The sequence below is a fragment of the Drosophila subobscura genome, chromosome O, assembly GCF_008121235.1.
Source record: "Drosophila subobscura isolate 14011-0131.10 chromosome O, UCBerk_Dsub_1.0, whole genome shotgun sequence".
NCBI classification, from domain to species: domain Eukaryota; kingdom Metazoa; phylum Arthropoda; class Insecta; order Diptera; family Drosophilidae; genus Drosophila; species Drosophila subobscura.
In genome coordinates, this window is record NC_048533.1 from 11,317,431 (window position 1) to 11,343,899 (window position 26,469).

General features: G+C 39.3%; 4 protein-coding genes across 4 annotated transcripts in view; all 4 read right to left on the reverse strand.

The window, feature by feature from the left end:
* Positions 1–2,769: 2,769 nt before the first annotated feature.
* Positions 2,770–4,348, reverse strand: LOC117897779 (tubulin alpha chain). Its single transcript, XM_034806827.1, has 3 exons — positions 4,071–4,348; positions 3,713–4,016; positions 2,770–3,655 (listed from the first exon to the last, which is right to left on the reverse strand). The coding sequence occupies exons 1-3, from the start codon at positions 4,294–4,296 to the stop codon at positions 2,809–2,811; spliced, it is 1,377 nt and encodes a 458-aa protein (XP_034662718.1). The 5' UTR covers positions 4,297–4,348; the 3' UTR covers positions 2,770–2,808.
* A 104-nt stretch (positions 4,349–4,452) lies between these two features.
* LOC117897780 (SPRY domain-containing protein 7) lies at positions 4,453–7,042 on the reverse strand. Its single transcript, XM_034806828.1, has 3 exons — positions 6,810–7,042; positions 6,159–6,743; positions 4,453–6,097 (listed from the first exon to the last, which is right to left on the reverse strand). Exons 1-3 carry the CDS (start codon positions 6,916–6,918, stop codon positions 6,000–6,002), a joined length of 792 nt encoding a protein of 263 aa, XP_034662719.1. The 5' UTR covers positions 6,919–7,042; the 3' UTR covers positions 4,453–5,999.
* A 697-nt stretch (positions 7,043–7,739) lies between these two features.
* LOC117899026 (plancitoxin-1) lies at positions 7,740–8,981 on the reverse strand. The gene is made up of 2 exons (XM_034808786.1): positions 8,822–8,981; positions 7,740–8,757 (listed from the first exon to the last, which is right to left on the reverse strand). Exons 1-2 carry the CDS (start codon positions 8,938–8,940, stop codon positions 7,764–7,766), a joined length of 1,113 nt encoding a protein of 370 aa, XP_034664677.1. The 5' UTR covers positions 8,941–8,981; the 3' UTR covers positions 7,740–7,763.
* Positions 8,982–15,699: 6,718 nt separating this feature from the next.
* The window catches only part of LOC117899025 (protein couch potato), a gene marked incomplete at its 5' end in the record, with an annotated part of 64,388 nt that continues 53,618 nt past the window's right edge, over positions 15,700–26,469 (reverse strand). The window contains 9 exon segments of the mRNA XM_034808785.1: positions 15,700–15,831; positions 18,242–18,819; positions 18,945–18,982; positions 19,307–19,620; positions 19,688–19,890; positions 21,161–21,305; positions 23,040–23,102; positions 23,171–23,224; positions 23,300–23,377. Coding sequence (XP_034664676.1) covers positions 15,805–15,831; positions 18,242–18,819; positions 18,945–18,982; positions 19,307–19,620; positions 19,688–19,890; positions 21,161–21,305; positions 23,040–23,102; positions 23,171–23,224; positions 23,300–23,377 — 1,500 coding nt within the window.

The window sequence follows — 26,469 nt, forward strand, 5'->3', positions numbered from 1 at the left end:
TAAATCGAAACACTTGCTGCGTACATCCCAGGCCACAGCTCCACACTGCAACTCCAATCCCTCAGCTCCTAGCCGCCCACCGGCCCGGCTCGGCCCGTCCTGTGTCGCTTGGTGTTGCCCATTTGTGGCTCTCTGCTGCCTTCGGTAGGTGTTGCCTAGAAAGAAAAAGAAACTCCAAGCCAAAGACACCAAAAAGCCTGGAAATGAAGTCGAAAATTGCAATTCCAAAATGTTTGCCCTCGGCTATGAAAGAAAAAAACAGACACCAAAAAAAATGTAGACTGTGGAGTGTGCAGTGCAGTGCAGTGGAGAGCAGAGCTGTGGTCAGTCATGTGGCATCTATTGGTTGTTGCATATGTGGATGGATCCTGGACAACCTCTTGCTTTTGCCTTCTCTTCCCGCTTGGCTTCGCTTTGGGTTTGACTTCGTTGTAAATGCCTTTTCCTGTGTGTGTGTTTGTGTGTGTGTCGCCGCTTAATGCGTGGCCGCGGCCGCCTCGTGAGGCGCTTTATTAATTCACTCGACGCTTGTTTCATATTTTTAACTTACCTCAACAGAGGGTACACGCTTTTGTGGGAGAGGTATGTTTTATATGGAGTTTTTGGTAGGGAGTTTGTGGTAATAAAACCTAAAGCTAACAAGTGATTTCTTTTGCGTTAATTTTGGGATAATTTGGGGATTTTCTTACACTTTTAAGATAACTTTAATTGGCATAAACTTAAGTTGGTATTTAGCACGTGTAAAGCTGATACATTAAACAAAAAAGGGCTCTAAAGATCCCTAAAAGTCTCTAAAGATGAGCTCTAAACGAAGTCTAAGGAAAAGCAATCCATTTTTTGTGGGTTTTGCTTCAAAGTTGACTTAAACTGGCATTGAAATATATGGAGTAACAACGAGTTTAGCCTCTAGTTATTGCTCTGTTAAATTCTGCCTGTTAGAGGAATTAATATAATAAAGAATAATATTATGTTATAATTAATTAATGTTCATTTAAATATATTCCTTTCAAAATTGAGCGACTGAATATTTCTTACGATTTTTTGATTGTTTTGTCACCAAATATTATGCCAAAAATCACAAGTAAAACTCCTTATGCATTCAAAATTGATTTATAAATTATCTACAGCCATGTTTATATGTGCACTTTCTTATACCAACAACTTTCCAAATATGTTAACAACAAAATATCATAAAATGTTCCAACAATCCTTCAGCTAGGAGTTCAAAATTTGCTTTTCCTTTCATTTTTTTCGCTCCTTTTCCTGAATTCTCTCTCCCAGCAGAGCATCTCTTTGTCGACTTTTATATCTCACTATTTTCCCCTGCTTGGTCTCTGCTGCATTTGGTTGCGGGTGCGGACCCTCTCCAATGTTTCGCTGTTTTCCCCGTGTGTTTTTTTCTGTTTTATTGTGTTTGTGGCATAAATCGGCCCCCAGGTGTCTCTGGGCGAGTATTTCCCACGGATTAGTGCATAAATAAAGGAGGTCAGGAGAGCGGGGCACCCCTCAAATAAAAGTTAACTAGATATTTTACAGGCATGTGGCAATACCCCCACCCCCTGTTGCAACTTGCAGCCTTCAAAAGTTGCGTCTTACTAGTTGCAGGGGCAACAGATTTTTATTTGGCGAGCAAATTGCTTTATTAGCCAGCAAAAGTCGATCGAAGGCAACAGCTTCATTTGTGGCTGCAGATTTCTGCGTGCCCCCAAGGTGGTCTCGTGGCATTTCCTTTAGCTCATTAACACCCAAAAAAGAGTGGAGAGAGATGCATGCCACACGCAGCGGTTCTCACGCTGCAGAAATCCACAAGTTTCAATTTAAGATTAGCAACACAAAAAACACAAAAGAATTGGCCAGAACAAACAGCAAAGGTATGGGCCATAATGATAATGCTTATAATAACACAGCGGTCAGCAAACAGGACGAAAGACCACACCAAAAGCTTGAGCTGAGCGGCCTGATAAGCTGCCAGCGGGGGAGGGGTAGCGAAAAGGTGAAGATTTGCAGCAGCGATAATCGCCGGCTTAAAGCGTGCGTAAGTCACGTTACGAAGCGGGGGAGAGGCAGGGAGCGAGGAGAAGTGAGCGTGGAGCAGGGCGCAAGCAGGAAGAGTGCGTGGAGAAGGGCGCAAGCAGGGAGAGCGGAGAAGCGCGAAGCAAGCAGTGAAAGAGCGGGAGAGCGCAAGGTGAATTTACCTAGAAGGTGACGCTCTCCGCTGTGGGGCGCAGCAATAACTTATTCACCACGCTCTCGCGGCAGAAAGGGATAGAGACAGAGCTGCCCAGTGGTGAAGGCGTCACCTGCCAAGTAAATTCACCTTGCGTGAGAGCAGCAGGCAGTCACCAAAGTGACAGAGGAGCGGGCGGGGGGGAAGCATCACTGCTGGAGGACCTTGCCCTGGGTTGCGATCGCGATAAGCGCGACTTTTTCCTTGCCTCGACTACGTGCTAAGCCCTTGAGCCTTTTTGCGGTAATTCTGCGTTCATTTTAATTATACCCCACAAGAGGGCGGACACGCCCACGCACACAAAAAAGGGCGCCTCTGCTGCGGCTCTCCTGCACCTCTCCTGCGCCTCATCTGCTCCTCCCTCTCTCGCTCACCGCCACGACTTGGCTGGGGTCAATGCAACGCAAATTGCAGTGCCCAGGTCAATGTTTTGCCGCATAAATACTTAATTTGTGGCAACATTGATGAAGTCATCGAGGCAAACAATTGCGCCGTCCAATTACCCAACAAAAACAGGACACAAGACAGAGCTTTTTGCACAGTGAATTTGTTAAGCAAAAAAGAAGGCTGGGATTTCCCCACTAATGATCCGAACCCGTGGAATCCACATCCATATCCGTGGCGCGTCGTGAACTTGGCGCCGTGGCATCCACCTCGAGATAATCGTGGACCAGCTGGCATATATTCTCGGATGCCTCACTGAAGTTGCCCTCCTCGAGACCCTCGCCCACATAATGGTAGACAAAGGCGCGCCTCTGGTATAGTTTATCGAACTTATTGACCAGCCGGCACCAGGCGATCCGAATGTTTGTATTATTTGAGACGGCAACGCAGGCGCTATTGGTGGGCGCCAAATCACCGCCCGGGACATACGCTGGCGGCATGCTCGAGACGCCAATTTTGAAGCCGGTGGGTGACCAATCCACAAAGCGAAATGAACGCGTTCTGCGTATGTTTTCCAGTGCCAAATTGATCTCGTTGGTGGCAATGTCACCGCGATAGAGCAGCACACAGGCCATGTACTTGCCATGCGATGGATTGCAGCGCACCATTTGGTTGCTCATCTGGAAACACTGTCCCGTCAGCTGGGACGTCGACATGTTGACGAATTGCGAGTGCGAATGTGGCACGAGTGGTGCATAGTTGATCAAGGGATAATGGATGCGCGGATACGGCACCAAATTCGTTTGCAGCTCCTGAAAACTGACAGCCGACTGACCGCCAAAACGCTGCGAGGCCGTAAAGCCCGCGACCACTTGGCCAATAATGCGATTCAGATTGGTGTAGGTCGGCGCGGGCACGCTCAAAGTATTGGCGCAGATGTCGTAGAGCGCTTCGTTGTCCACAATAAAAGAGACATCCGCACAGTCCATGGAGAAGTGTGTGGCCAGCAGAGCATTGTAGGGCTCCACAATCACAGGGGAGATGCTGTGGAGGCAAGAAATTTAAGGAAAAATCCAAGCAGCGAAGTTTTCTGGTACTTACGACGGCGATGGATACACCAAAAACTCCACAATTGTCATCTTTTTGCCAAAATCTTCCACCAGCTTCTCCATAATACGCGTGCCCAGCCCCGAGCCCGTGCCACCGCCTATGGCTCTATAGACCAGGAAACCACGAAGACTGCGACAACGATCGGCCACACGTCTGATGGCATTCATGGAGCGATCCAATAGCTCGCTGGCCATCAGATTGTAGCCACGTGAAAAGTTGCTGCCGCTGTCATCCTTGCCGCTGATGAGGGTGTCCGGATGAAAGAGATTTTTATAGGCGCCAGTGCGGATTTCATCTGCAAGGAAAAAAGGATTAAAAGTGGCTAAGAAAAGGTAGTTCCGGCACCCACCTATAACCGTGGGTTCTGTGTCAATCATCACCAGTCTCGGCTGCACGCATGCCTGCTGGCTGGTGCCCTCGAAGAAGGTCAAAAAGGATTCATCTGTTGGCTGTTGCATCAGTCTCCCATTGGCCATGACGCCATGCTCCAGGCAGTAGAGCTCCCAGCAGGCATTGGCTATCTGCACCCCCGCCTGGCCAATATGTATTTGGATGATCTCCCCTTTGCCAGCCATCGAACATTGCTGCTTCTCCTACGGTTAATTTTTGTGCTTAAAAATTGCTGTAAATATTAGAATTTGTTTTGGAATTTTGTTACGAATTTGTTCAGATTTTTGTTTAGATTTTTGTATGCCTGACAGTTAAATCCATGGAAGGAAAAATGCTTCCAGTACGTAACATCGATTTATTGTCCGCGCGCGGATTAATCAGTTTTCCTTTTTTTTTTGTTCTTTCAAAGCGTTGAATACATTTAGATATCATTTTTAGTTATAGATCATAGATTATAGATTTAGTACTTAAAGTTAGTTAGGTATTTCCGTGCTCGATTAAGTAAGACAGAGAGAGAGAGAGTGGGTTGGGAGCCAGCAATTGGACCATTTGGAATGTGTTGAAACTTTAAGAGAGTTTAGAGAGCTCCCAATAAAGGAATAAATATTTATATATATCGTTACATATAGTTGTATGTGTGTGTGTATAATACAAAGCAGTCATCGCGGTACATAAATAATTTACAAAACACAAATTACAAATAATAATACAATCATTTTTTAAGTAGATTTCTTTTGTTCTCTTTTTTTAAATAGATTTCTTTTCTCCCTATTTTTTAAGTAGATTTCTTTTGTTCCTTTGTTTGGGTTGTTTGTTCGAGGACTAGAAGGGTTTTACGCTGCACATTTTATACACTTGAAGTTGGTTAGGAATGGCGTGTGATTTTCAGAACTATAAGATAGACAGAGGAGGGGAATTTCAAATGCTTTTACCTAAGGAAAATATGCTACAGGAAGGCTGGCAGCTGTTTGGGGTATAATTTTTAGGCATGTTCAAATTGTAGCTGAAATTTTCAGCAAATTAAACGCTTCAACATGGAATTATTGTAAGTTTTAAGTAGTTTTAAGTATAGAATTGATCGATTTGTGGGGTATATTAAAGCTTAAGCTAAAACATGGAACATTTGTGATTCGTTTAAGCTGCAAAGTTGCTGCTTAAAATATTTCTTTAGGGACTAGAAACAGTTTTCTGACAAACTGCAAGTATTTTTGGGTTAACTTGGACATGCACTTGGCATTTATGGACTAGATATGAATGTCTAATCAATGTGCCATGCAATAGATAAAGATAGATAGGTGTGGATAGATAGTTAGAGATAGATGTAGATAGGTGCTGACAGATAGATAGCTATGGGATTACAGATAGTTGTAAATAGAGTGGTAATACAAGTGGAACTCGGCCTAAATTGATAGCTGCAGGCCTCTAACATGGTTATGGAAAGTAAATAGAACAAGTGGAACACTTTTTTGCATTAAAAAAGGGAATGATAAGAGCACAAAATGCCAAAGAATAGCTCGTTTTTAGAGCTAATGCCTAAAATTCTGCTCTTGCAGCTGCCTCACACCAAAAAGCTACATTTACACGGTTGAAATTCTAACGAAATTCGAAAACTTGTACACTTTGAAAGTTCTACTAAAAGTTCAACCTTTGCTCTTTGCTTAACATTCCAAATTATTGCCAAATCTTGCACCAGTTCGGCGCTAAAATTCAACTCAAGCTGCATCATTTATATGGCTATTTAAATGGCATTTAAAGGCGCTCAAAGGCTCATCTTCCATGCTCAACTTTCACTTTCTAACTCGCTCTTCCGCTCCACCTATCCTATAGTTCTGAAATGCACTTTAACTAGCTGTCATTTTGGTTATTAATTTGTTTTCCACGCGACTATCTAAAGTAGCGACTGCTCCAGCAGAATGCGCTCAAAGCCAGGCGGTGGACCATGCGTAAAGTTATCCAAAACGATGTCCAAAATGGCGCCGTTGCCCACTGCAAAAGGAATTTTAAAGAGAAATGAAAAGAAAGCCCCAAAGGTTAAGGCTGCACTTACCATAAATGACAGGAAACAGCGCCGATCCGCGCACATTTCGGAATGGCACTTCGAGGTTTTTGCCATTGAAATAGAAATTCAGTTCGACATGATCAAATGCGACGCCCACAATGTCGCCCTCGTCGGGAAAGTCACGCTGTGGCGCACCGATCAATGTTGCCCCACCAATGCTCACATTTGGTGGCGCCTCCACGCCCGTGGTCATTAGCAAGTCCTCCTGCTGCAGATCCTCAATGGAAATGAGACCAGCTGCAGCGGCTGCACTGTTGTTTAGAATGCCATTTACGCTGGTCTTGGTGATGCCACCCGTTGGCGGCTGTGTCGTGCAGGCAGCCACCACGGGTCGAAATTCCTCATCGTTGTGCCGTGTGGCATTGTCGGAGCACAGGCACCAGGACTCCCGATCAGCGCCACCATTTTTGCGACTCAAGTCCGTTTGGCGTGTGGCCAGGCCAATGGACCAGCTGCCGCTCTGCTGAATTTTCACCTCAAAGTAGGATTTGGATTGGACGAGCGGCGCTGTGGCCAGAACGCCGCCAGTGCCTGTGACCCTCAGCTGATGGGAGAGCAGTATGACATCGGGACCTGCAGGGGGTTATAGTTTATGCAATTAGCTTTCGTTTGGGGTTTATTTCTTGTCTCTTTTGATACCCATATGTGCCGCATCCAAGTGCACGTCGGGCTCCCGCAGTCGACTGGCAGCTGTCATTGGTTTCCTCAGTTGTCCGCCATTGAGGCACGTGCGTAGGCAGCAAAACATTCCAACAGGCTATGGCTGTGTGGGGGCAAACACTTAACGTTTATCAAAAGTTTCCTTTTTTTTAAGGAAATTTCGTTCTTTTGTTTGCCTAATATTTATTTATTTTGGTCGCGCTCAGTGTGACCGCGGAGTTATCGACAAAATATACCGCCGGAATAGCAGAAATATACCAAAATGTAGCTTCTTCAAATAATACTGCAAATATACCGATGACGCTGTTATGCGTAACAGCTGTGAATGCTGAACAGCACTGCTAACCTTAACAGGAGTGAACGCTGTACATAGCCAGTGCCCAGCCACGGCACCTATGGGCCATTTTGGAGTTAATGTGCAGACGCTGTGCAACCTGCACAGAGCTACATGTATGTACATACATACGTACATACGTACATAGATAGATTTTGCATAAATGTTGGTCAACATTGTGTGTCTGTCCCTTTGTCGTAAATTTAATGTTGCTCCGAATGTTGCTAATGTCTTAAATGCCAATATGTTGCAAAGACAGCTACTGCTGCGCTGTTAAATTGTGAGTCAGGTGGCGCCACTGTTACGTGTAATTTCCTTGTAGATGTGTCCTGTAGAGTAGAACAAATCTTTTTTTGAAACCAAGAAAAAATATTTTTAAATTATAAGACATTAAATTAAATCAAAATAAAAAAAATTAAAATTATAAAAAAACTATAACTAATTTTTGGTTTTTAAACGTTTTGACAGAATAGCCAGAAAAATGTTTTTAAATGCAATGATCTCTATTTTACATACTTTTTCGTGCCAAAAAATCTTTCAAAATCCATGGAAATTGCTATTGCTTTATTTGTATATTCTTGTACTTCGAAGTTCTCCAACTACTCCTCAGCACACTTGTCATAATTGGCCACCAAATTCCTATACAAATTCGACACCCTCGAGCTCTTGTGGCAGAGCGTACCCCCGCCACGTCCCAGTTGTGCCTGCTGTCGGTTAATGTCCCCCACACAGATCCAATCGCCACCGCCGACACGCCAGTGATAGAGCAAAATGCCCGTGGGGCGGGACACGGCCCACTTGGAGTGATCTTGGGTGGTCTTAAAGTTCACAGAGAGCTCCAGATCCGCGACCGATTCCACATTGAAGACCTTGTCGGAGCTGTCGCAGCGATTGGCCAGATTTCCAGCGCCATCACGCCACGCCTCCACAAAGAGGCTGACATCGAGGGCAGGGGCCACCACATCCGCATAGAGCTCCACATTGGCGCGTCCACTTTTGCCAAAGACTCGAAACTTCTTGCAGCCCAAGGAGCGCAGCTCGAGGTCCGTCTGGTAGGGCGACTCCGTGCGCCACTGCCCGTGCATGGCACGCTCCAAGCTGGGGAACAGAAGATCTGAGCGCTGCAGCAGCGGATTCCTTTCGTAGTAGAAATGTGGCTCATTGTAGACCAACGCTTGGCCCACCTTCTCCAGATCCTCGGCCTTCACCGTGATGCAGAGCATGCTCTGGGCATACTGCTCACCCGTTGTGGGATACGCGTAGTCCGGTAGAGTGGGAAATTTGGGCACCGAATGCACCAGCCACACGCCCGTCTGCCCATCACTGCCCACGAGGCCCTTGGTGTGGCCGCCCGTGCTGAACACCGTGCCATTGGGCCACTCGTCGTTGTAGGCAGCGAGCAGAATGTGCTTGGGATCTGCGTTCAACGCATTGATGGTCTGTGCGGGCAGGGAGTCGGCATCGCTCACCCGCTTACCCGACAACTGCCAGCTGTCGTAGCTGTTGCTGGTCACATAGAGATATCTCAGGCCACTCACATCCTTGCCAAGATCATTTTGTTGATAGTGTTTGGGCAGCTTGTACAAGTGCCACCTAGGGGAGGGACACAGAGCTCTTTACTTCGAGGTTTGGGCTTAAAATTTTGTGCTCCACTCACCAATCCACATCGTTGCCTTGCTCATCCTTGCAGGACACTTTCTTGTTGTCATTCGCTTGGGTCAGCCAGCACTGGCTGCTAAATCCCATGAGCAGGAGCACAGCACACAAAGATTTCATTCTCACAACCTCGCAGTAGCTCTGTTGGCACACAACTGTCTGTGGGGCAGATAAGTTCAATCCACTCCCATGCCAATCTACATACAGCTGTCCTCAAACAGGGTGCCGCAGCTTGGTCTCTCCCACGCTCTCTCTCTCTCTCTCTGTTACTCTCTCCTAAAGGCTCGTAAGCCTCAGCTCTCTTCCTGTTTTGTTTCCTTTATCTTTGTTTGAGTTTTGAGCTCATAGGCTGACCCGTTTTGGGTTTGTCCCCTTCGCTTATCAATACTCTGTGTGTCTGCCATCTGAGGTTTTAGCAACCTATTGCTAAAGATCATTGGCAAACAGAGCCAAACTGAGCGATAAGCAGCGAGTGAGAGTAATATGATTGAGTATTCGCAACAGAAGATACCCTTTAATGCACTTGCAAACTGAATTTCTAGTATTCAAATGGTAAAAATTGATGGAAATATAATAGAAATAGAAAAGTTGATAGAAGTCCTATAAAATATTCTTAGCTAATTAATGATAACCAAGAATCGTAAGTAAAGTGTTTCACTCTTGTCTTCTGGCTATAAATAATGACTGAAAACCGATAAGTAAATGTTACCCAATAAATAAATTCGCGAGAAATAATAATTTCACATTCATAAAATCGATAAATAATCATGTTATAATAATATGATAGTGAACTAATCGTTAAAAAATAATAAAGTAGTTTAACAATAATTTACAAAGTAATAAAACCGAAAAATAATACAAAAACAACAGAAAAACTGGATAGATATTCATCTAAAAATAATGAAATAGTGAATTGAAATAATCATGTACAAATAATACACCAGTTAATTAATAATGTATAAAAAAATGTACACTCGAAAAATGTTCATCGATTTCATAAATATATTCATATAAATAGTAATTTTCCACTCAGTTGATGACAATGTTGCATGCAAGAGTCCCTTTACGTTTTCTATTCGGTTCTATAAACACAAAACCCATATACGCTCCTTACTCAGCACTACTAATGGGCATCAAGTAAAAACCACAAACGAAGCGCAAATATTTTGTTCCACTAATCACTCCGCTGGGCAAATAGCGAATTCCCCCACCGCCCTTGCTGATTGATGAGCATCAACAGCCGCCACAACAAATTCCATGCTTTACAATTACACAAAACAATTGTTAAAGTTTTTATTTATTATTTGTATTATTGTTATTATAATTTGTCGCCTGCTGCAAACTGTCATCGTTTTTGTTTTCTTTCCCCATCATACCCGGATATACATATAACGTACCATATGCTGCCACTCACCGACTCATTTCTTCGATCGCTTGAAAATATTTTGCATTATCAAATTGTATAATTTGCATCTGGGCAGGGGAGGGGAAAATCTCTGCTGTGACAATTATTGATAATTTGAAATAAACTGCATTTTGTAATTTGTAATTTGAATTGCATTTCCATTTCTGTCTCTAAACTCTGTTTCTTTGCGGTTCTTGCCAATCGTTTTCTTTCTCTGCCAATCGGTTTGGGGATATATAACATACCGATAACTGCATCGATCTGTAATGGGTTTCGTCATTCATTTTTTGGTATTTCGTATGCAACAATACATTTAAACTCACAAATACAATATTTTCGCTAAATACTTTTTTTTTATAGTAGTTAATAATTTATTAATATTCTTTTTGTATGGTTTCATTATTTTTTTTTGGTTTGCTTTTTTGTTTTTTATTTATATATATATATACATATATGTATATATATATAAAGAACAAGGCTGATATTTATATTTATATGTATACGATTTTTTGTTACTGCTTTATGTAAGTTTTCTTTTTTCTTTTCTTTTAATAATATTTAGCTATTTGTTGTTTTTTTTTTGCTTCAAAAATCAATTGTTTTTTTTTTGTTTTCTTTACATTATTAGCAAAAGATTTCCTTTGTTTCGAAAGAAAGTAATAATTAATTGGTTTGTTTTTGTTGCAGAAAATGCTAAATAAATGAGCCTCAAAATAGACAAATATTTGCCATACTTTTGTTGTTTGTTTTTTAATATTAATATTTAATATTATCCTTTACCGCCATTACGCTTTTTATTTCGTATGATTTACTGATAAAAATTGACTCAACTTTCGAGTGATTTATCCTTGATAATAGATTTCATAATTGTTTTTCCTTCTGCTGCTGCTTTTAGACATATCTATAAAGATATAGGTTGTATATATCATGTGTGTATATATATAGTTGTAATCGGGCACGAGTTTGATATGTTTTCGACTTGTGTGTTTATGCTGTTTGCTGCTTGATATTTTCAATATTCAATATCAGTTTGTTTTTTTTCCCACTAAACTTAACTCCCTCTATAAGTATATTCCCTATACTATATATATTGTAGGCATAGTATTACAAATTTACAGCAAAATGTCTCTCCCATGGTCGGTCGTTCATGTCGCTATGCCTTTTGTGTGTACTGTACTAATATAATGCCACACTGTACTCTAGTATTTGAATGACATGAGAGATGCATATATATTTTTGTATAGTTTTGGTTTGTTTCAAAATTTTCACTAATTTAAAATTCGTTTCTTCAAAGGTTTTTGCTTTTTATCTTGTGTGTGTCTCAGTGAAACAATAAGTGGATGTTTTTTTTGTTTAACGAACAAAATATAAATGTTTTTATTATGCATAATTAATACCGTCAATTGAAAATGTTTTCTAAGTTAAGGCTACACAAAATATATATCGTATATGTATGGTAGGGTAGGGAATTTGGGGCCGGGAATACATAATAGATTACACATAAATTACTTAAAAATTAGTAGATATTATTATTCATTTATTTAGGCAAACATAAGGCAATCAATTGGGGGGGAGGATAAAAATACATTTTAAGCGATGGAAAATTATAACAAAAAAATTACAAATACAAATACAATAAATATTTAATTGTTTTTAATTTGCTTTTCTTTACTGTCTTTCTATTACAGCTACTATTATGCCATTTTACTTGGTAAGTAGTTCCATAATCTATTACTAAGTTTATTTTTTCTTTTCTTTTCTTTCAATTGTATTCTTGTTTCGATTTCTTTTTGTTTTGTTTTTGGTAACTGCTTTACTGCCTTTTTATGCTTATAATGTTTTAAAAAAGTGTTTAAAAACCACATCAAAACATATCGCTTTTATTGTAAAAGTTTTCTCCATCTTCATTAGCTCCTTCCCATTTATCCATCCATACTTTATCGTTTATCCATTTGTTACTTCTTTTTGCTGATATGTATCTGTTGTTGTTTTTCCCATTGTTTGTTATGTTTCAAAAATGTTTTTAATATATCTATATATATAATATATATGTATATATACTATATGTGTGGTGTATATATATTCATATAATGTTCCCATAATTCATATTGTTTAGTTTAGGTTTTTTTTCTTTCTTTCATTTTCCAATGTCATTCTTTAGTTTATTCTTTTTTTACGTTCTAAGTGTGGATTTCTTTTTTCTTGATGATATCTAAACTAGAAATCGGAAATCTAAATAGCTATGAAATTTGTTTTAGTTTCGAAGAATGTTTGAAAAATCAAGCCTCTGGGGGGTTTGTGGGGGGGAAGTTGGTGGAACGATCAATTCCATCGCGTTGGTAAGGGTATGAAAATTGCACACCAAATGTACCTTAAATTTACACACACACACACATTTCACACAAACATTTTCCATTGCTTTTCATTTTGTTTGTTGCATACTTTTAGGCGCCACAGCCCTTCGCCCTTGCAAAAACTCTTCCTTCCTCCGTCTTAAAAGCTAAAAATTAATTTCGAAAATATTTGTTGTTGTTTTACACATTTTTAGCTTCTATTAATTGGTTTTTTGTTTTAATTTACTTGCTTACTCGTTTAATTGTAAATATTTGTTGTTTAAATTGTTGGTTTTGAAAGGCGCAATTTTATGATATGCATTAGTATTATAATATAATTAAACATTTCTTCTCCTCCTACTCCTCCTTAAACACTAGAACCTTTAACTAATTTATTTTCACTTATATTTCTGTTTTGTTTCTATCTGTTTTGTGTCTCTGTGTGTGCGTGTGTGTGTGTGGTTTTAGGATTACAGACTTATAGTTAGAGACTTTTCTGATGATATTTTCCGATTTTTGAACCAACGCGATGCTGAGATGAAGGAATGATTTTTGTTTTGGGGGGCAAGAGGAAAGCAAGAAATGTAATTGGACGGAATATGCGTTTTACATTCGACTAAAAAGTTAGAGAGAAAAAGTCAAGGAATAAACCTAAGAATAAAATGTGTGTGAAACTTTACCAATTCTTAATCGATAAATCGATTGTTTTTAGTTTTTTTTTCATATTTTCTCATAACAATTGTTTCCAATATGCCTTTGGTATGTCTAGTCACATTTATAAAAAAAACCCTTAATCTTAAAACAAAATCCTTAAAAACGAAACCATTACAAATTAGTATATATTTTGTTTCATATAATTGTTGTTTAACAAATTGTGTGGTAAAGTTTTGTTTTTGTTTTTGCTTGTTAAATTATTAAGGACAACTTTGGTAAAATATTTAAAGATTTTATCCCGTATATTATTTTATACTTAAAAATTGCATTAAAAAATAAAAACTGAACGAACTCTCTAGAAAATAAACTTCAACTTTTGTTGCTTTTGAATGTTCTTCTTGCTGTTTTTTTTTTGTTAGTTTGTTTCTAGCCTTTTAAGTTTAAGTTTATTTTTTTTTTAGTTGTTTTTAGTTACAGTTTGAATTTGTTCTTTGTGTAGTTCTTGTTGTTGTTTGTTTTGCTACGTAAGATGATATGTAAATTGATTTTATTTACTCGTCCTTTTCGCTCGAAGCTCTTATATCCCTCTGCTCCTATCACCCTTCTGTCTCTGTCTCTTGGATCCACCACGTTCCTCCCCTGATCTTTCTGCGCCCCCATCTAAATCGTTGGTTGTTTTTGTTGTTTGTTGTTTGTTAGCAAGAAATGTGATTTGATTGTTCTAGCATTTCGAAATGTAGTTTAGGAATAGTCTTTAGGAAGGGAGTCCCTTTGTAGTAAGTCTTTGTCGGGGGAAATTCTCGAAAAAAATCATTGAAATGTAAGTAAAACATTATGCTTGGGCGGAAAGTTGTCTTTAGAGTGTCCTTTCATTTCTTTTTGTTTCTTGTTTGTTTGTCTAGAAAATCTGTGTATGTATTTTGTAGATCTTTACGAGTCTTTTATCTTTACTACAGCGCGGCGCACACGCAACCTGCAACATTATTTCGAGTAAATTTCCAAATTCATTTTGTTTTTTATCATTTTGTTATTGCGAAACCAGCTTTCAGTAATGACATCGACTACACTCGTTGTTTGTTCATTTTTGTTTGCTTGAATTAATTGCTTGAAAAATGTCCACTTGTTTTGTTTTTAATCTTATTAATTATACAAATTAATTACCATTAATGCAAATACATTAATTTATGTATTTCTTTTTTGTTTTTTTTTTAATATTTTGTTTAGTTTTTTATAATTCTAGAAAGAGAGCTATTTAAAGGGCACATTCGGTTAAGCTATAATTATATATTTTTTTAATTCTTAAATTTTCATTTATTTTTATATTTTTAATAAGATGCTGACAAACAAAATCCTAAAATGAAGTTGAAAAATTATAAATTTCATGTTTCAATTCCATATTTTTGTGGTTGAACGATTGATGGGTATTGATGGGGGGAAGATGGGATTAGGAGCAGGGATCTTTAATCGTAAAGATTAAACAAAACAAAATCAATTCAACAAAAAGAGAACTTCCAACAAAACCAAAAAAGTTCTTCTTTTTTCAGCTTCTTTTATGTTTTTGCTATATATAATTAATATTTATTATAAATATATACACATATATATAGGGTTTATGTATATGTATGCATATATATATGTTTATAGGGGGCATATCATCGGCTGTTTTGGTTTTTACTAACTTTAGTTTAAGTAGTTCGCTCAGCTCTTCCGATCTATCGTATATTTTGTATATTTTACTACAAGTTTTATCCCATTTTCGTTTTTATTTTATGTTTTTTGTTTTTGTTTTTATTTTTTGGTTCCTCTACAATCTTCTGTTGCTTTTCTGCCTTCTGCTGCTGCTTTTCTTTCATCTGTCGAAAAATTTCACTAAACTGGGATTACGGGGGTTTTCGCTTTCTCTCTCTCTTTCTTCGTCTTTCTTCCTTCTCAGCTATAAATTAACTTTCTTTTTTTTTGTTCTTTCATTTTTTATAGTTTTTTTATGAGTTTTTTTTTTAAAGTTTTTCTGTTGTTTGTTTGCTTTTGTTCTAGAACTAAAGTTTTTTTCTTGCTTTTAATTTGTTTTTGCCTCCTCTTTTCTTATCGCATGAATCCGTTGCATGCGGGAGCTCCTTTTGACCTATGAACTCAAACTCAAATGTGTCGGCCCATCAGGCTGCTATGTGACTGACTGCCGGCAACACATACGAGTAGATGTGATGTGTCTGCTGCTGCTGCAGCGGCTGCTGGTGGTGCTGTTGTTGCTGCTGCTGCTGCAGCAAATGTGTTGCTCCTCCTCCTCCATGGAGTTGGAATCGTCAGGTTGCTGTCGGCGTCATCAAGAACTGTTGCTGCTGATGGTGATGATGATGATGATGCTGATGATGGTGGCTCAGGTGTTGCTGTTGCTGCTGCTGTTGTTGCTGCTGTTGCTGGTGTTGCTGCTGCTGCTGCTGATGGTGGTGGTGCGCCGCCTGCTGATGGTAATGCTGCGCTGCCGCCGCTGCTGCTGCTGCATGTTGCTGCTGTTGTTGCTGATGCACTTGCGTCTGTTGCTGCTGCTGCTGTTGTTGTTGTTGCATTTCTCTTTCTAGTTTCTTAGCAAGCAAATCATGCCGTGATTCCATACCCGCTCCTCTGTAAATAATTTAGGGAAGATTTTTTAATTTAGTAATTGTTTAATTTTTAATTTGTTTTTTTGGGGTTTGTTTTTCGGTGGTTGCACAACATGCTCTCAATTTGTGGGTGCTCTGAGTGATTTTTTCGAACATGCTTGGGTTACTTTTGGATTTGTTAGATTTTAGTTAAGGTTTGGTTAAATATTTTATTTTTTAGTACGTTCTGCAGCTCACAAATTAATAAATTTGCAACCAAAAGTTTCATTTTTCACGCTACTTTTATTTTTAAAAGTGGCTTTGGTGTTTCATGTAAAGTTTCTAGTAAAAAATAATCTGAAATAGTGCTCTATTCATGCAAAATTCAAATTAAAAAGTTAAATTCATTGGTAAAAATTTACAGCTTTATTTTTTAAAATAATTTTGCCTAGGCAAACTTTATGCCAAAGATGTTTATGGCCGAGGCAGCTTAAACCTACCAAAAAAGCATACAAAATCCTAAGCTTATTTTGTGAATGAAAAAACATAATGAAAGTTAGTTAGCGAATGTGGAAAACCTATAGAAAATGCAGCCGAATAGATTTACCTAAGAAAACTCTTGAAAGTCGAAATAGCACACAAGACCCCTTTAATTTTAAATATATTTTAAAATATGTCAAAAATTAACCTAAGCAAAAAAAACCATCGGTTGAAAACTTATGCACCAAAAGCAGCCTTTTTAAGCTGGCGACTGACGTTCTTCCTGACTTTTTAGCGTATGCGAAGGGGCAGTGGAGTGTGGCATTCAGCGGTGTGGCACAGACTGGTGTGGCAATATGGGTGCGGTGGCATGCGTTTAATTTTCTGCATTTTTTATAAAGTTTTCTCCACCTCCCACCCACGACTGCTGCTGCTGCTGCTGTTTTTTCTTGCAGCAAATTGAAAAACTAAATTTATGTGGTCTTTTAGCATTTTGAAAGACGTGAGAGGCAACAAACGCTCCACAGCACACACACACAGACACACGTGGAAGGAGTAAAGTGGGGGGAGATGTGGTAAGAGGTTGGGAGAGAGAGAGAAAGACGTGCTTAAGTCTCAACGGAAGCCAACATTTATAGAGCGGATGTCTAGGGAAAAGTTCTACTCTACGCTGCTCACTCTTTCACTCTAAATATGTATGTTGCCATCTCTTGCTCTTTATGACCACCCGTCCTACTCTCTCTCTCTTGCTCTTTATGACCACCTGTCTTACTACCTCTTTTCCCTCTAACTTTTACTATCATAATCAAGTCATAACTTGTTTTGGGGTACTTTTCCACTGCATTTTGTGTGTGTTATAATTTGTATTTAAATGTGGCTCCAATTGTTATGGGCCACTCCTTAAACACCCACTCCCACTCCCACTAACACACATATACAAACACACACACACATACATATGCACATACATATATGTAATTGTTATGGGCATCCCTTGGGCGGGCTCTTACTTGTTTCTGTTGCTGCTGTTTGCTGCTGCTGTTGCTGTTGTTTCGAGTGGTTGGTAGGTGGTTGGAGGTGGTGGTGGTAGCATGCAAAGTAAACGAGCACCAAAGCTTAACAATAACAATTTGCAAAATTTTATAAATATTTAATGGGGTTCGCTCTGGCTTTAGCTAAAAAGGGTCTCATGCTTTAGAGGATTGGTTGCTGGACCTGGACCCCTTTTTTTCATTTTTGTGGATTGAATGTTGGGTTTTGCATCTAATATTTATGGGTCAAAGGGTGTCTCAGTGTGTGTCTATGTGAGTGCAAGAGATTAGATTTTTAAGAGGCAACTAAGAAGGGGAATTGTAGGCCAAGACTATAGAACACATAGATGATTTGGGTAGGCGATAGTGAAACGATTTCTTGCTAAGAGAATGAGAGTGTAGGCTGTGCACTCATGCATTTAAATAGCAGAAAGTAGAGCACTGAGATGGCTCCATTTAAGGAAGAAAATGAGCGAGAATGTGCACCAAAAATGACTTTAAAAATAGGCAAAAAAGTAGATAAAATAATAGGAGAGTAAGTGTATTGGTTTGAGCGCTAAGAGGCGTTTATTTAAAGAGAGGAATGGGAGAATAAGCTCAACAATTACTGAGAGAGTAACGGACCAAAAGGCACCCAAAATTTCTCTTTAAAGAAAAAATCATCGGGGTGAGTGCACTTAGCAATAAGCTGCCTCATCTATGTGTTCTATTCAATCTTTATCTTAGTTCGTGCTTAAATTAAAAATGTTTAAAAATTGTTTTTAGTTAAAATGAAGTTTAGTAAAGCTAAAACAGATAGTTTAGGGGGATAGTCAAGCAGCTAGGAATAGTTGGTAACAGCATATTGCACATCTATGGTTCATCTAGGGCACATCTAAACATAGATCTTTTTGTTCTCTTTCTTTAATCACATTTTTGTTTCACTCGGAATTGAATACATACGTCTCTAAAGAGATGATTTTGGTGGTGCTGATTTGAAGGATGATGAAGTTGGTTGTGGTGCTGTAGTGAGTTAACAACAACGCTAGTGGTGTTGGTGGTGCTATCATTGGTGCCGTTGTTGGTGCAATCTGTTGCCATTGGCAGCTGTTGCTGTTGGAGTAGCTGTTGTTGAAACTGCTGCTGTTGCAAGTGCTGCTGCTGCTGCTGTTGCTGTTGTTGTTGTTGCAAGTGCTGCTGTAGCTGTAGCTGTTCACTGCCATTCAATATATAGAGCTGTGGTGGTGGTGGTGGCGGTGCTATGGCTTGCTGTTGTTGTGCTTTCCCCACAATGGTGGTTATATCGTTGGACATTTTATTCTTTGCATATTCGATCCGTATGGATCCACGATCGGAGCTTAGTAGATACTTGCCCTGCAGCTGTTGCATGGCCTGGGCGGCGCTTGGTGCATCCTTGAACTCAATAAATGCCACTGGATGCTGCTGTTGTTGAAGTTGTTGTTGTTGAGTAATGCTGCTGCTGTTGTTGTTGTTGTTATTGATGGAGCAGCTTGAGCCAGTTGCTGCTGTTGTGGCCATGACTGTTGTTGATGTTGTTGAAAGTTTGTTGTTGTTTTTGGAGAGTAGGAAGTTGAAGTAGTTTTTGTAGAGGTTTTCATAGTTGAAGACATAGTCAGAGGCATAGAATTTGTGATTTGGTGCATACCTTTTGTGTGCATTCGTAGGCGACAAAAGCCAGGCATACTGTGCATGGTTATATATATATATATATAGTTGTTGTTGTTGTTGTTGGGGTGGAATATATATATATATTTTTTTGTTCAATGTATTATACAATAGAGGTGATATCGGTGGTGGTGGTGGTTTTTTTTTGGTGGTGGTAGGTGGGCGAACAAACGAACCAAGGAAGAGAACGCATAAAAGTTAGTTCTGGTTAGTAATTTAATTTTTTTTCTCACAAAAAGTGCCTAAAAAAATTGGTGGTTGTGTTTGGTTTGTGGTACTTTTTTTTGGGTGTGTGGTTGGGTGCTGTTTCTTAATTTTAAGACTGTTTTCAAATATATTTACCTAGAGAAGACCTCCTTGAGTTCATGCTCGGAGACAAATTGCCCCAAATTGGCCACAAACAGCGTGGAGCAGGGCGCATTGGCTGCAATCTGTGGATTTGCCTGTGGATGTGTGGCATTATTTGTGGAACCGGCGGGACTGGCCAACGCTGGACTCGATAAGAAATGATGATGTTGTGCAGCAGCTGCGGCCGTAGCCGCAGCATTCTGTGGTGTGGCAGCAGCCGCAGCAGCGGCCATATGTGCCATTGCAGCTGCACCCGGATGTATAGCAGTAGCAGTGGTCTGATGATGTTGCGGCATGGTCATTTGAGTCTACAAAAAGGAGAGTAAAAATATCAATTAAATAACCATAAAATCAGCTTGAATTGTCAGCTCTTACTTGATGCATAGGCTGCTCCATTACTTTGTCTGTATTTAGTCAGAGATAGGAGCGAACTGGCACCTGCGGATGCAGGGCCGGATGCACTAATGTTGCATGCTGCAGTGCTGCAGCGCCCGGTAGATCAGCGGCGGCTGCTGCCGAATATGCTAACGGATGATGCCATAACTCTGGTCCGCCCGGAAAGAACGGCCCACCCAGATCTATGAGAAATGGAGAATAGTAAACTAATTAGTTTGATTATATCTCCCAAGCTCCAAATCATTTGATGTTTGATTTGATTTTTATTAACATTAAAAACACACAGTCTTTTTTTTTTTTTTTTTTTTTTTTTAGTTTTTAGTTGACAAAAATCAAAAATGGAAATAGAACAAGAACAACAGGGTTTCAAAAACGTAAAAAAAAAATATTTATGTATTATATTAAGTTAAAGAATTTTTTCATATGGAAAGTTCGTTGTCTCAGTCTTTTATTTTGTTTGGCTGGCAAGGGATGGAAAGTTTGGATTTAGAGAACTAATTTCATAGGGGTTTGGGCGATTTAATAATTCTTAATACATTTTAATAATTTTGTAAATTTTTTGAATTTTTGGAGAGCATTCTAACAGAGATTTTAAACATTCTACAAATATTTTGGAAACAATTTTTACATTTCTGAATAAGTTTTATTGATTTTAAATTAATTTAGTTAATTCAGAATGCTGAAAATGATTGCTGAAGAAATTAAAAATTTAGGAATCTTTTTAATTTAAGTTGTAACCCCTAACTTTAGCTACTAATTCCCTCTTTCCATCCTCTGCCCTTCCGCTGGCACTTTAAGGCTTCCTCTTGTCTACAATTTTGAGCTATTTTTTCATTTGGCGAGTGCTAGACCTTTTTTTTGGGTATCTCTGTGTGTGTTGGTTGTGTCTATTTTGTGGGTGTCTTGCGTGTGTGTTCGAGTGTGTGTGTGTGAGAGTTTGAAACAAAGTGTTACAAGTGATCAAAGTGCAGTACATTATATAGTATATGGTATAGTTATTATTTGTTGTTGCTGTAACCTATAGTTGGGAATATTTATATTGTATGTATACCCAATAGCGACTTTGATATATTGATATATGATAATTATAAAGCATACATAAATACTTATAATTCTATAAAAGTTGTGTGTGTGTTTTTGTGCACTTTGAAGCTGTATTTTTGTTTCGTTTCTTTCTTTACGTATTGTTGGTTCAGTGTTCAAGTTTCAGTGTGTAATCGGTGTTCGATAAGTTAGGATAGTGCTCTGCGTTTATCGTTGATCGAGTACGCCTTCGTTTTTGGTTTTTGTTGTACCCTTAAACATAATGTACTTTTTTGTTGTATTAATATTAACTACATACAGTAAAATGGAAAATAAAACAAAACAAAAAGAAAAACTAAAGAAATTAGCAGCTGCCGAAATCTCATTCGATTTTTTTTTTTTTAATTTTTTCTTTTTTTTTTTACTTACGTCCAGTGAGTGGGTGCATCAATGCAGGATGTGAGGCTGTTGTCGCTGTATTGGGCTGTGGTTTGGGTTTGCTCACTTTCGTGTTACTCTTGGCGAATTCCAAGCGAATTGTTTGGGGCATATCGGGATCGAAGCGTACACCCTGCTGTAAATGATCAGATCAAAATACAGCGGTTTGTATTTTCTATTTTTGTATTTTTTTTATGGTTTTTTTATATTTTGTTTAAGTTTCTCAAAAGACTTTTCTTTTTTTTTTTTTAGATTTATAGTTTTTTTTTTGTTCTTTTTGCAACAATTCGCCAAAAATAATTTTGAATGTCGCGTGAAAGTAACGTTTAATATCAAAAATTGTGTATGAATAATAATTGTCTTAGTAGAGCTTTTTTTATTCATTTGCTTGATAGGGTGGGACAGGGTACGGGCGGGGGGAGTGGTCATTCAACGTTGATATTTGTTGTTCTATATATTGGTAGTGCCTGCACTGTATGTACTTTTGTGGTTAATGGTGGAGTTTGGGTGGGTTTGGTTTTCTGGGTTTCTTGAAAAGGCAACAATCTGCAATTGTAGGGTTTTCCCTATGGGAATAACCACTAAGAGGATTTATGTGTAAGCTGTCATTCACATTTAAACGTTAAATTAATGGAATCAATGGAACCATTCGTACAAAATGACTCAAATTGAAGATATCCCAAGGGGATACTTGTAGAATTTTAGATGAAATACAGAGTTCCTATTGTAATCGTTGAATGATAAAAATCTATGACACGCTTGGAAAGTAATGAAACACAAAAAAGAGTGTTTAAAACGTTAAATAATATGAATCAGTGGCAATTTTTTTATTACAAAATAGTAAACGTTGTAAATCTGGTAGAATCCAACTCTGGGAAGACGATTTCTTTAAGAGCTCAGAGCTCAACGAATCTTTTTGGGTATAGTGTTCTCTCAAGGGAGTCTAGGGGGTAGCTTCGACTTCTTGTGGGTGAGAGAAAGGTAGCGTGATGGTTGTAGAGGGGGGGCCATGCACCAGAGAGGGAGGTGGGCTTAAGAAGTGGCTTTCATTTCGTTGTTGTTGTAGTTGTTGGTGCTATTGCGCTTTTGCCTTTTTGTTGTTGTTTCTTGCAGAGAGCTTTTGCCATAGATGAGAGTTCGTGTGTATTTTGAGTGTGTGAGTGTGATGAGTGTACCCGTTTATAGGTGTGGGTGTGTTCTTTCAGTGAGTGTGTGTGTGTAATTTCTGCGTGTTTGCTGGGATACGGGATCGAATGAGAGCAAAGATTAAGAGAGAGAGAGAGAGAGGGAGATGCAATACCAAAAACAATAAAAAAAATACACAACTCAATAAAGAGAAAAAGAGACAGCGAAAGAGAGAGAGAGAGAGTGAGAGTAGGACAGAGAGGGGGGAAACACTTAATGCGATTTTTGGGTGAAATGTAAGTTTTGATTTGGTTTTTTTTTCAGTTTTCAAATGCAAGCACGTGGTTTCTTTGTGTGTGTAGATCTTTGTTTGTTTGTTGTTGATTTCTTGTTGTTGTGGAAGTGATGATGCAAGAGCTTTACAGGCTCCACATTTTTTGATTTTGAGATACACATTGCATTATTTGTTGTTGTTGTTGGGAGATAGCAGCGGCTAAGAGGGCCTAAAAACAGTATTTTATTTGTTTTAGGAAGCCAGGCAAGACGATTATACAAGTATTTTAAGTTGTTTGTTTCTTTTGTTTGTGTGCTTTACAGTGTGGTATACTTTTTATTCGCCGAGAAGAGGTAGGGGTTTTATTTTTTACTCTCATGTTTTTTTTTGATAAAAAAAATTGCTAAAAATTATTTTGGTGTTCTTTTTTTTAGAGATATAGAAATATTATTAACGGAGTTAATTTATTACCTGCAGATCCTGTTTGGCTGCCTCGGCACCAGCTCTTGTATGGAATGTCACAAAGCCCACGGGCTGCAGAGGGTTAAAAAATAATCATCCATTAGAAAGGTAAATCTTTCGGAGGATTCAAACTAACTTACCGATGCAGTTTTGCCATTTTTGCTAGTTACTTTCAAAAGAGATCCTTCGTAGCCCTAATTAATAAAATAATTCATTATAAATTCTATTTTTTAGGCAATTTTTCTTATAGAATAGAAATTGAAACTCACCTCGTAGGCTCTGAATAGTAAATAAAGTTCACGCGGCTTGGCATCCATAGGCAAACCGCTGACAAAAAGTGTGCGAACCTGAAAATAGTTAGACGAATAACGGATTAATAAGATGATTTTTTGTTTACAAAAAAACCAAATATCCAGTGATTGCATAATTAAGTTAAAACTGTCACGTATAGAATTTCCACCTTCAGCCTGAATTTTTAAACTTGGATAATGTTGTATGTGCCAAAAAAAAGTTCATGACACGCACATGACACCAGGAGACACAAGAGGCAGCCAAAAAAAAGAGGGAGAAAGAGAAGAGAGGGAGAGCAACACTGTCATAGAAACGCAGAGAAGGCTGGCGGACGGTGGGACACATGTACACACATACTGATAATGAAACCAAATGGAATAAGCGCCATAAACGCTGAATTCATTATGACAACGCCAGGGAGACGTGACTCTGCTAGGTACACAGAAGCTACAGCAGGACACAACGACTGATTCCATGGGGAGTACTGAACGGTACAGAGGACATGTGTACCAGCAAGGGCACTAAATGAGTCCTCCCCCTCCACCCTCACCATCTCCGCATTCACACACATCTCTGACAGCTTTTTATTTTTAACACCTAGGCGAAAATGTTTGAGCAGGTAGCAAGAGTTACATTTTGAGCTATTGCATGTGTGTGTATAAGAGTTTGGGGGTTGAGGTTAAAGCATTTATATGTATTCGGGGTAGCTCTCACACTGGGTTAGTGTTTATTTTTGTGCTTTTATTCGGGTGCATACTTTGTGCTAAAAGGTTAAATTTACTTTGTCGGGTGAATAGATGATGCGAGTGTGTGTATAGAGCAGAGGAGTCATCATTAACCTTATAATTGTGGGGTTTCTATATTATTTCTGTAGTTAAATGTTTGTTGGGATAGCGATACGAGCAATTACTAGAACTAAAGTCCCTTAAAATGTTTAATATCCATATTATATGTGCATTCTACATTCAAATATACTCTGCAAAACATGCTTGCACATTTAATTCCACGCCTAAACCTTCAAATAACTCTCAAACCAATCTCCATCTCGCTCCCACCAACAGTAGTGCCCTGCAGCCACACACTTTCGATTTCATTTTAAGTAAAAGGGGGAGACGAAGAGGAACAGCAAGATTCGATCACGCCACTTTTTCGTAGGTAAACGAAGTACCGCAACTTTCGCTTTCGTTTTGCAGTGGGAGAGCGCTAAGAACACGAGCCATTGCCATTGCAATTGCAGAGCGAAGCCGAAAGAGAACGACACTAACACACAAACTCTCCCTCGCCATCTCACTCCGCACCAGGGCCGGCTTCAGTTCAACCCCCCTCGAAATCTGAAAGCCTAGAACAGAATATCACTAGTCGGCCATTTTGCGCCCCCACAACTTGCCCTAAAGCCGGCCCTGCTCGTTACATCGACAGTTGCCGAAAACTGTACACTATCGATCTCCCTTTGTAGTAGGAAAAGAAGATGAAGGAGAGCGAGCGTGGTCGAGTGTGGGAGAGAAACAAGTACAAAAGCGGCTACGCAGCTGCGTCCCGCTCACAATTTTTTCAATGCTTGACCCATTTAAAGGTTAGCTCCGCGTCGGTCCGCGAAAACGGGAAAATTCGGTAAATCAAATGGAAAGAAGTGTCGCGGATTTGTGCAGTGGTTAATAATTAAAAATGGGCAATAAGTAGTGTTTTAGTGTAATAAGAATAGCTGGTTCCTGTTGCAGAGGCGATCCACAAGGCGAAATGGCAAACAACGGCAGATCGGCGAGGGAAAAATGCGGCAATGTGAAAGTGAAGTGATGTGTAGTGCAGTGTAGTGTTATTGTGAAGTGAATAACAATTGAAAATGGGCAAAAAGTGGTGTTTTAGTGCTTAATCCAGTGCTGAGGCAATCAACAAGGCATAATGGCATCCAAAAGGCATCCAAGCTGCAGAGGCGATCCACATGGCGAAATGGCATTCCAAAAGGCACCCAAGCTGCAGAGGAGATCCACATGGCGAAATGGCAAACAACTGCAGATCGGCGAGGGAAAAATGCGGCAATGTGAAAGTGAAGTGATGTGTAGTGCAGTGTTGTGTTGTTGTGAAGTGAAAAAAATTGAAAATTGGCCCAAAGTAGTGTTTTAGTGCAAAATCCAGTGAAAAGGCGTTCCACAAGGCAAAATGGCATCCAAAAGGCGAATCGGCGAGGGAGAGAGGCGAAAAAATGTGAAGTGAAGTGTAGTGCATAAAGTGAATCAATATGAAACATTATTAAATGCAATAATAGTTTTTTTTTTAATGTGCTGAAATCAGAGGAGCACCCACGAGCCACGAGATATTTCCATTTTTTTTTTTCTCGTTTGGTCACGTGATGTCTTGCAATGTGTATGTGTGCATGTGTAAAAGATGTAAAGCGCTCAGAAAAGAAGAGTAGCGTAAAAGAATGAGCGAGAGCTAATCGTCCGCTCTCCCGCTCAAAGTGTCAAAAAATGTGAGGTGCGGCATTCCAAGTCATGGCGTGGCGGCGCTCTCTCTCTCTTTAGGAGTGTGCCCTTGGCTTGTGCATATTAGGCATGTGTGGGAGTGATGCCTCCATGGCCTCACCTTTAATTCATGTCGTCTTATTGAAAGACGACAAAGTCAAAAATATGAAAAGTGTGTGTGTGAGTGCAGTGCGAGTGCTAGAAGAATCTTTCCATTTGTCGTGTGTTTGTTTCTCGACGTCGTGCGTTCGTATGTGTGTAATGAACAGCAAAATGCCGAAAAAGCAAAAGAAACGTTGCAATACAAGACGAACTATTCGCACAAGAATAAAGCGAATAAAAAGTGGAGAAGAAGAGAAGCAGACGCGTGAGTAGAAACTTTTCAAACTGTAATCCATATGTATTTCCACCTTAAATATACGCGTATATTCCGCCCTTTGTAAACTATCTATGGCTATAAAGTTAATCCTTCGCTGCTGCCATTGAATTTTTCCCTCAGTTGGCACTCCCTCTCCCTCTCTCTCCATTACCCAAGACAGTGTGTGTGTGTGTGTATTTTGTACAAAATTAAAACGTGTTCTATCAATGCAATCTACCTTCATTTTTATCCCCTCGCTTTACTCCGTAATCTACTGTGAACTCTGCCCCTGGTGTGTGTGTTTTTGTTGTATAAAAATAGCGATACAAGT

Coding starts and splice junctions, on each gene's coding strand:
- LOC117897780 (XM_034806828.1), bottom strand. CDS start 6,918: ATGTTTTGCTGCCTACGCACGTGCCTCAATGGCGGACAACTGAGGAAA. Junction 6,744..6,809: donor CTTGGATGCGGCACATATGG/GTATCAAAAGAG, acceptor AACCCCCTGCAG/GTCCCGATGTCATACTGCTC. Junction 6,098..6,158: donor GCTGTTTCCTGTCATTTATG/GTAAGTGCAGCC, acceptor TTCCTTTTGCAG/TGGGCAACGGCGCCATTTTG.
- LOC117897779 (XM_034806827.1), bottom strand. CDS start 4,296: ATGGCTGGCAAAGGGGAGATCATCCAAATACATATTGGCCAGGCGGGG. Junction 4,017..4,070: donor CACAGAACCCACGGTTATAG/GTGGGTGCCGGA, acceptor TTTTCCTTGCAG/ATGAAATCCGCACTGGCGCC. Junction 3,656..3,712: donor TTGGTGTATCCATCGCCGTC/GTAAGTACCAGA, acceptor TTGCCTCCACAG/CATCTCCCCTGTGATTGTGG.
- LOC117899026 (XM_034808786.1), bottom strand. CDS start 8,940: ATGAAATCTTTGTGTGCTGTGCTCCTGCTCATGGGATTTAGCAGCCAG. Junction 8,758..8,821: donor CAAGGCAACGATGTGGATTG/GTGAGTGGAGCA, acceptor TCCCTCCCCTAG/GTGGCACTTGTACAAGCTGC.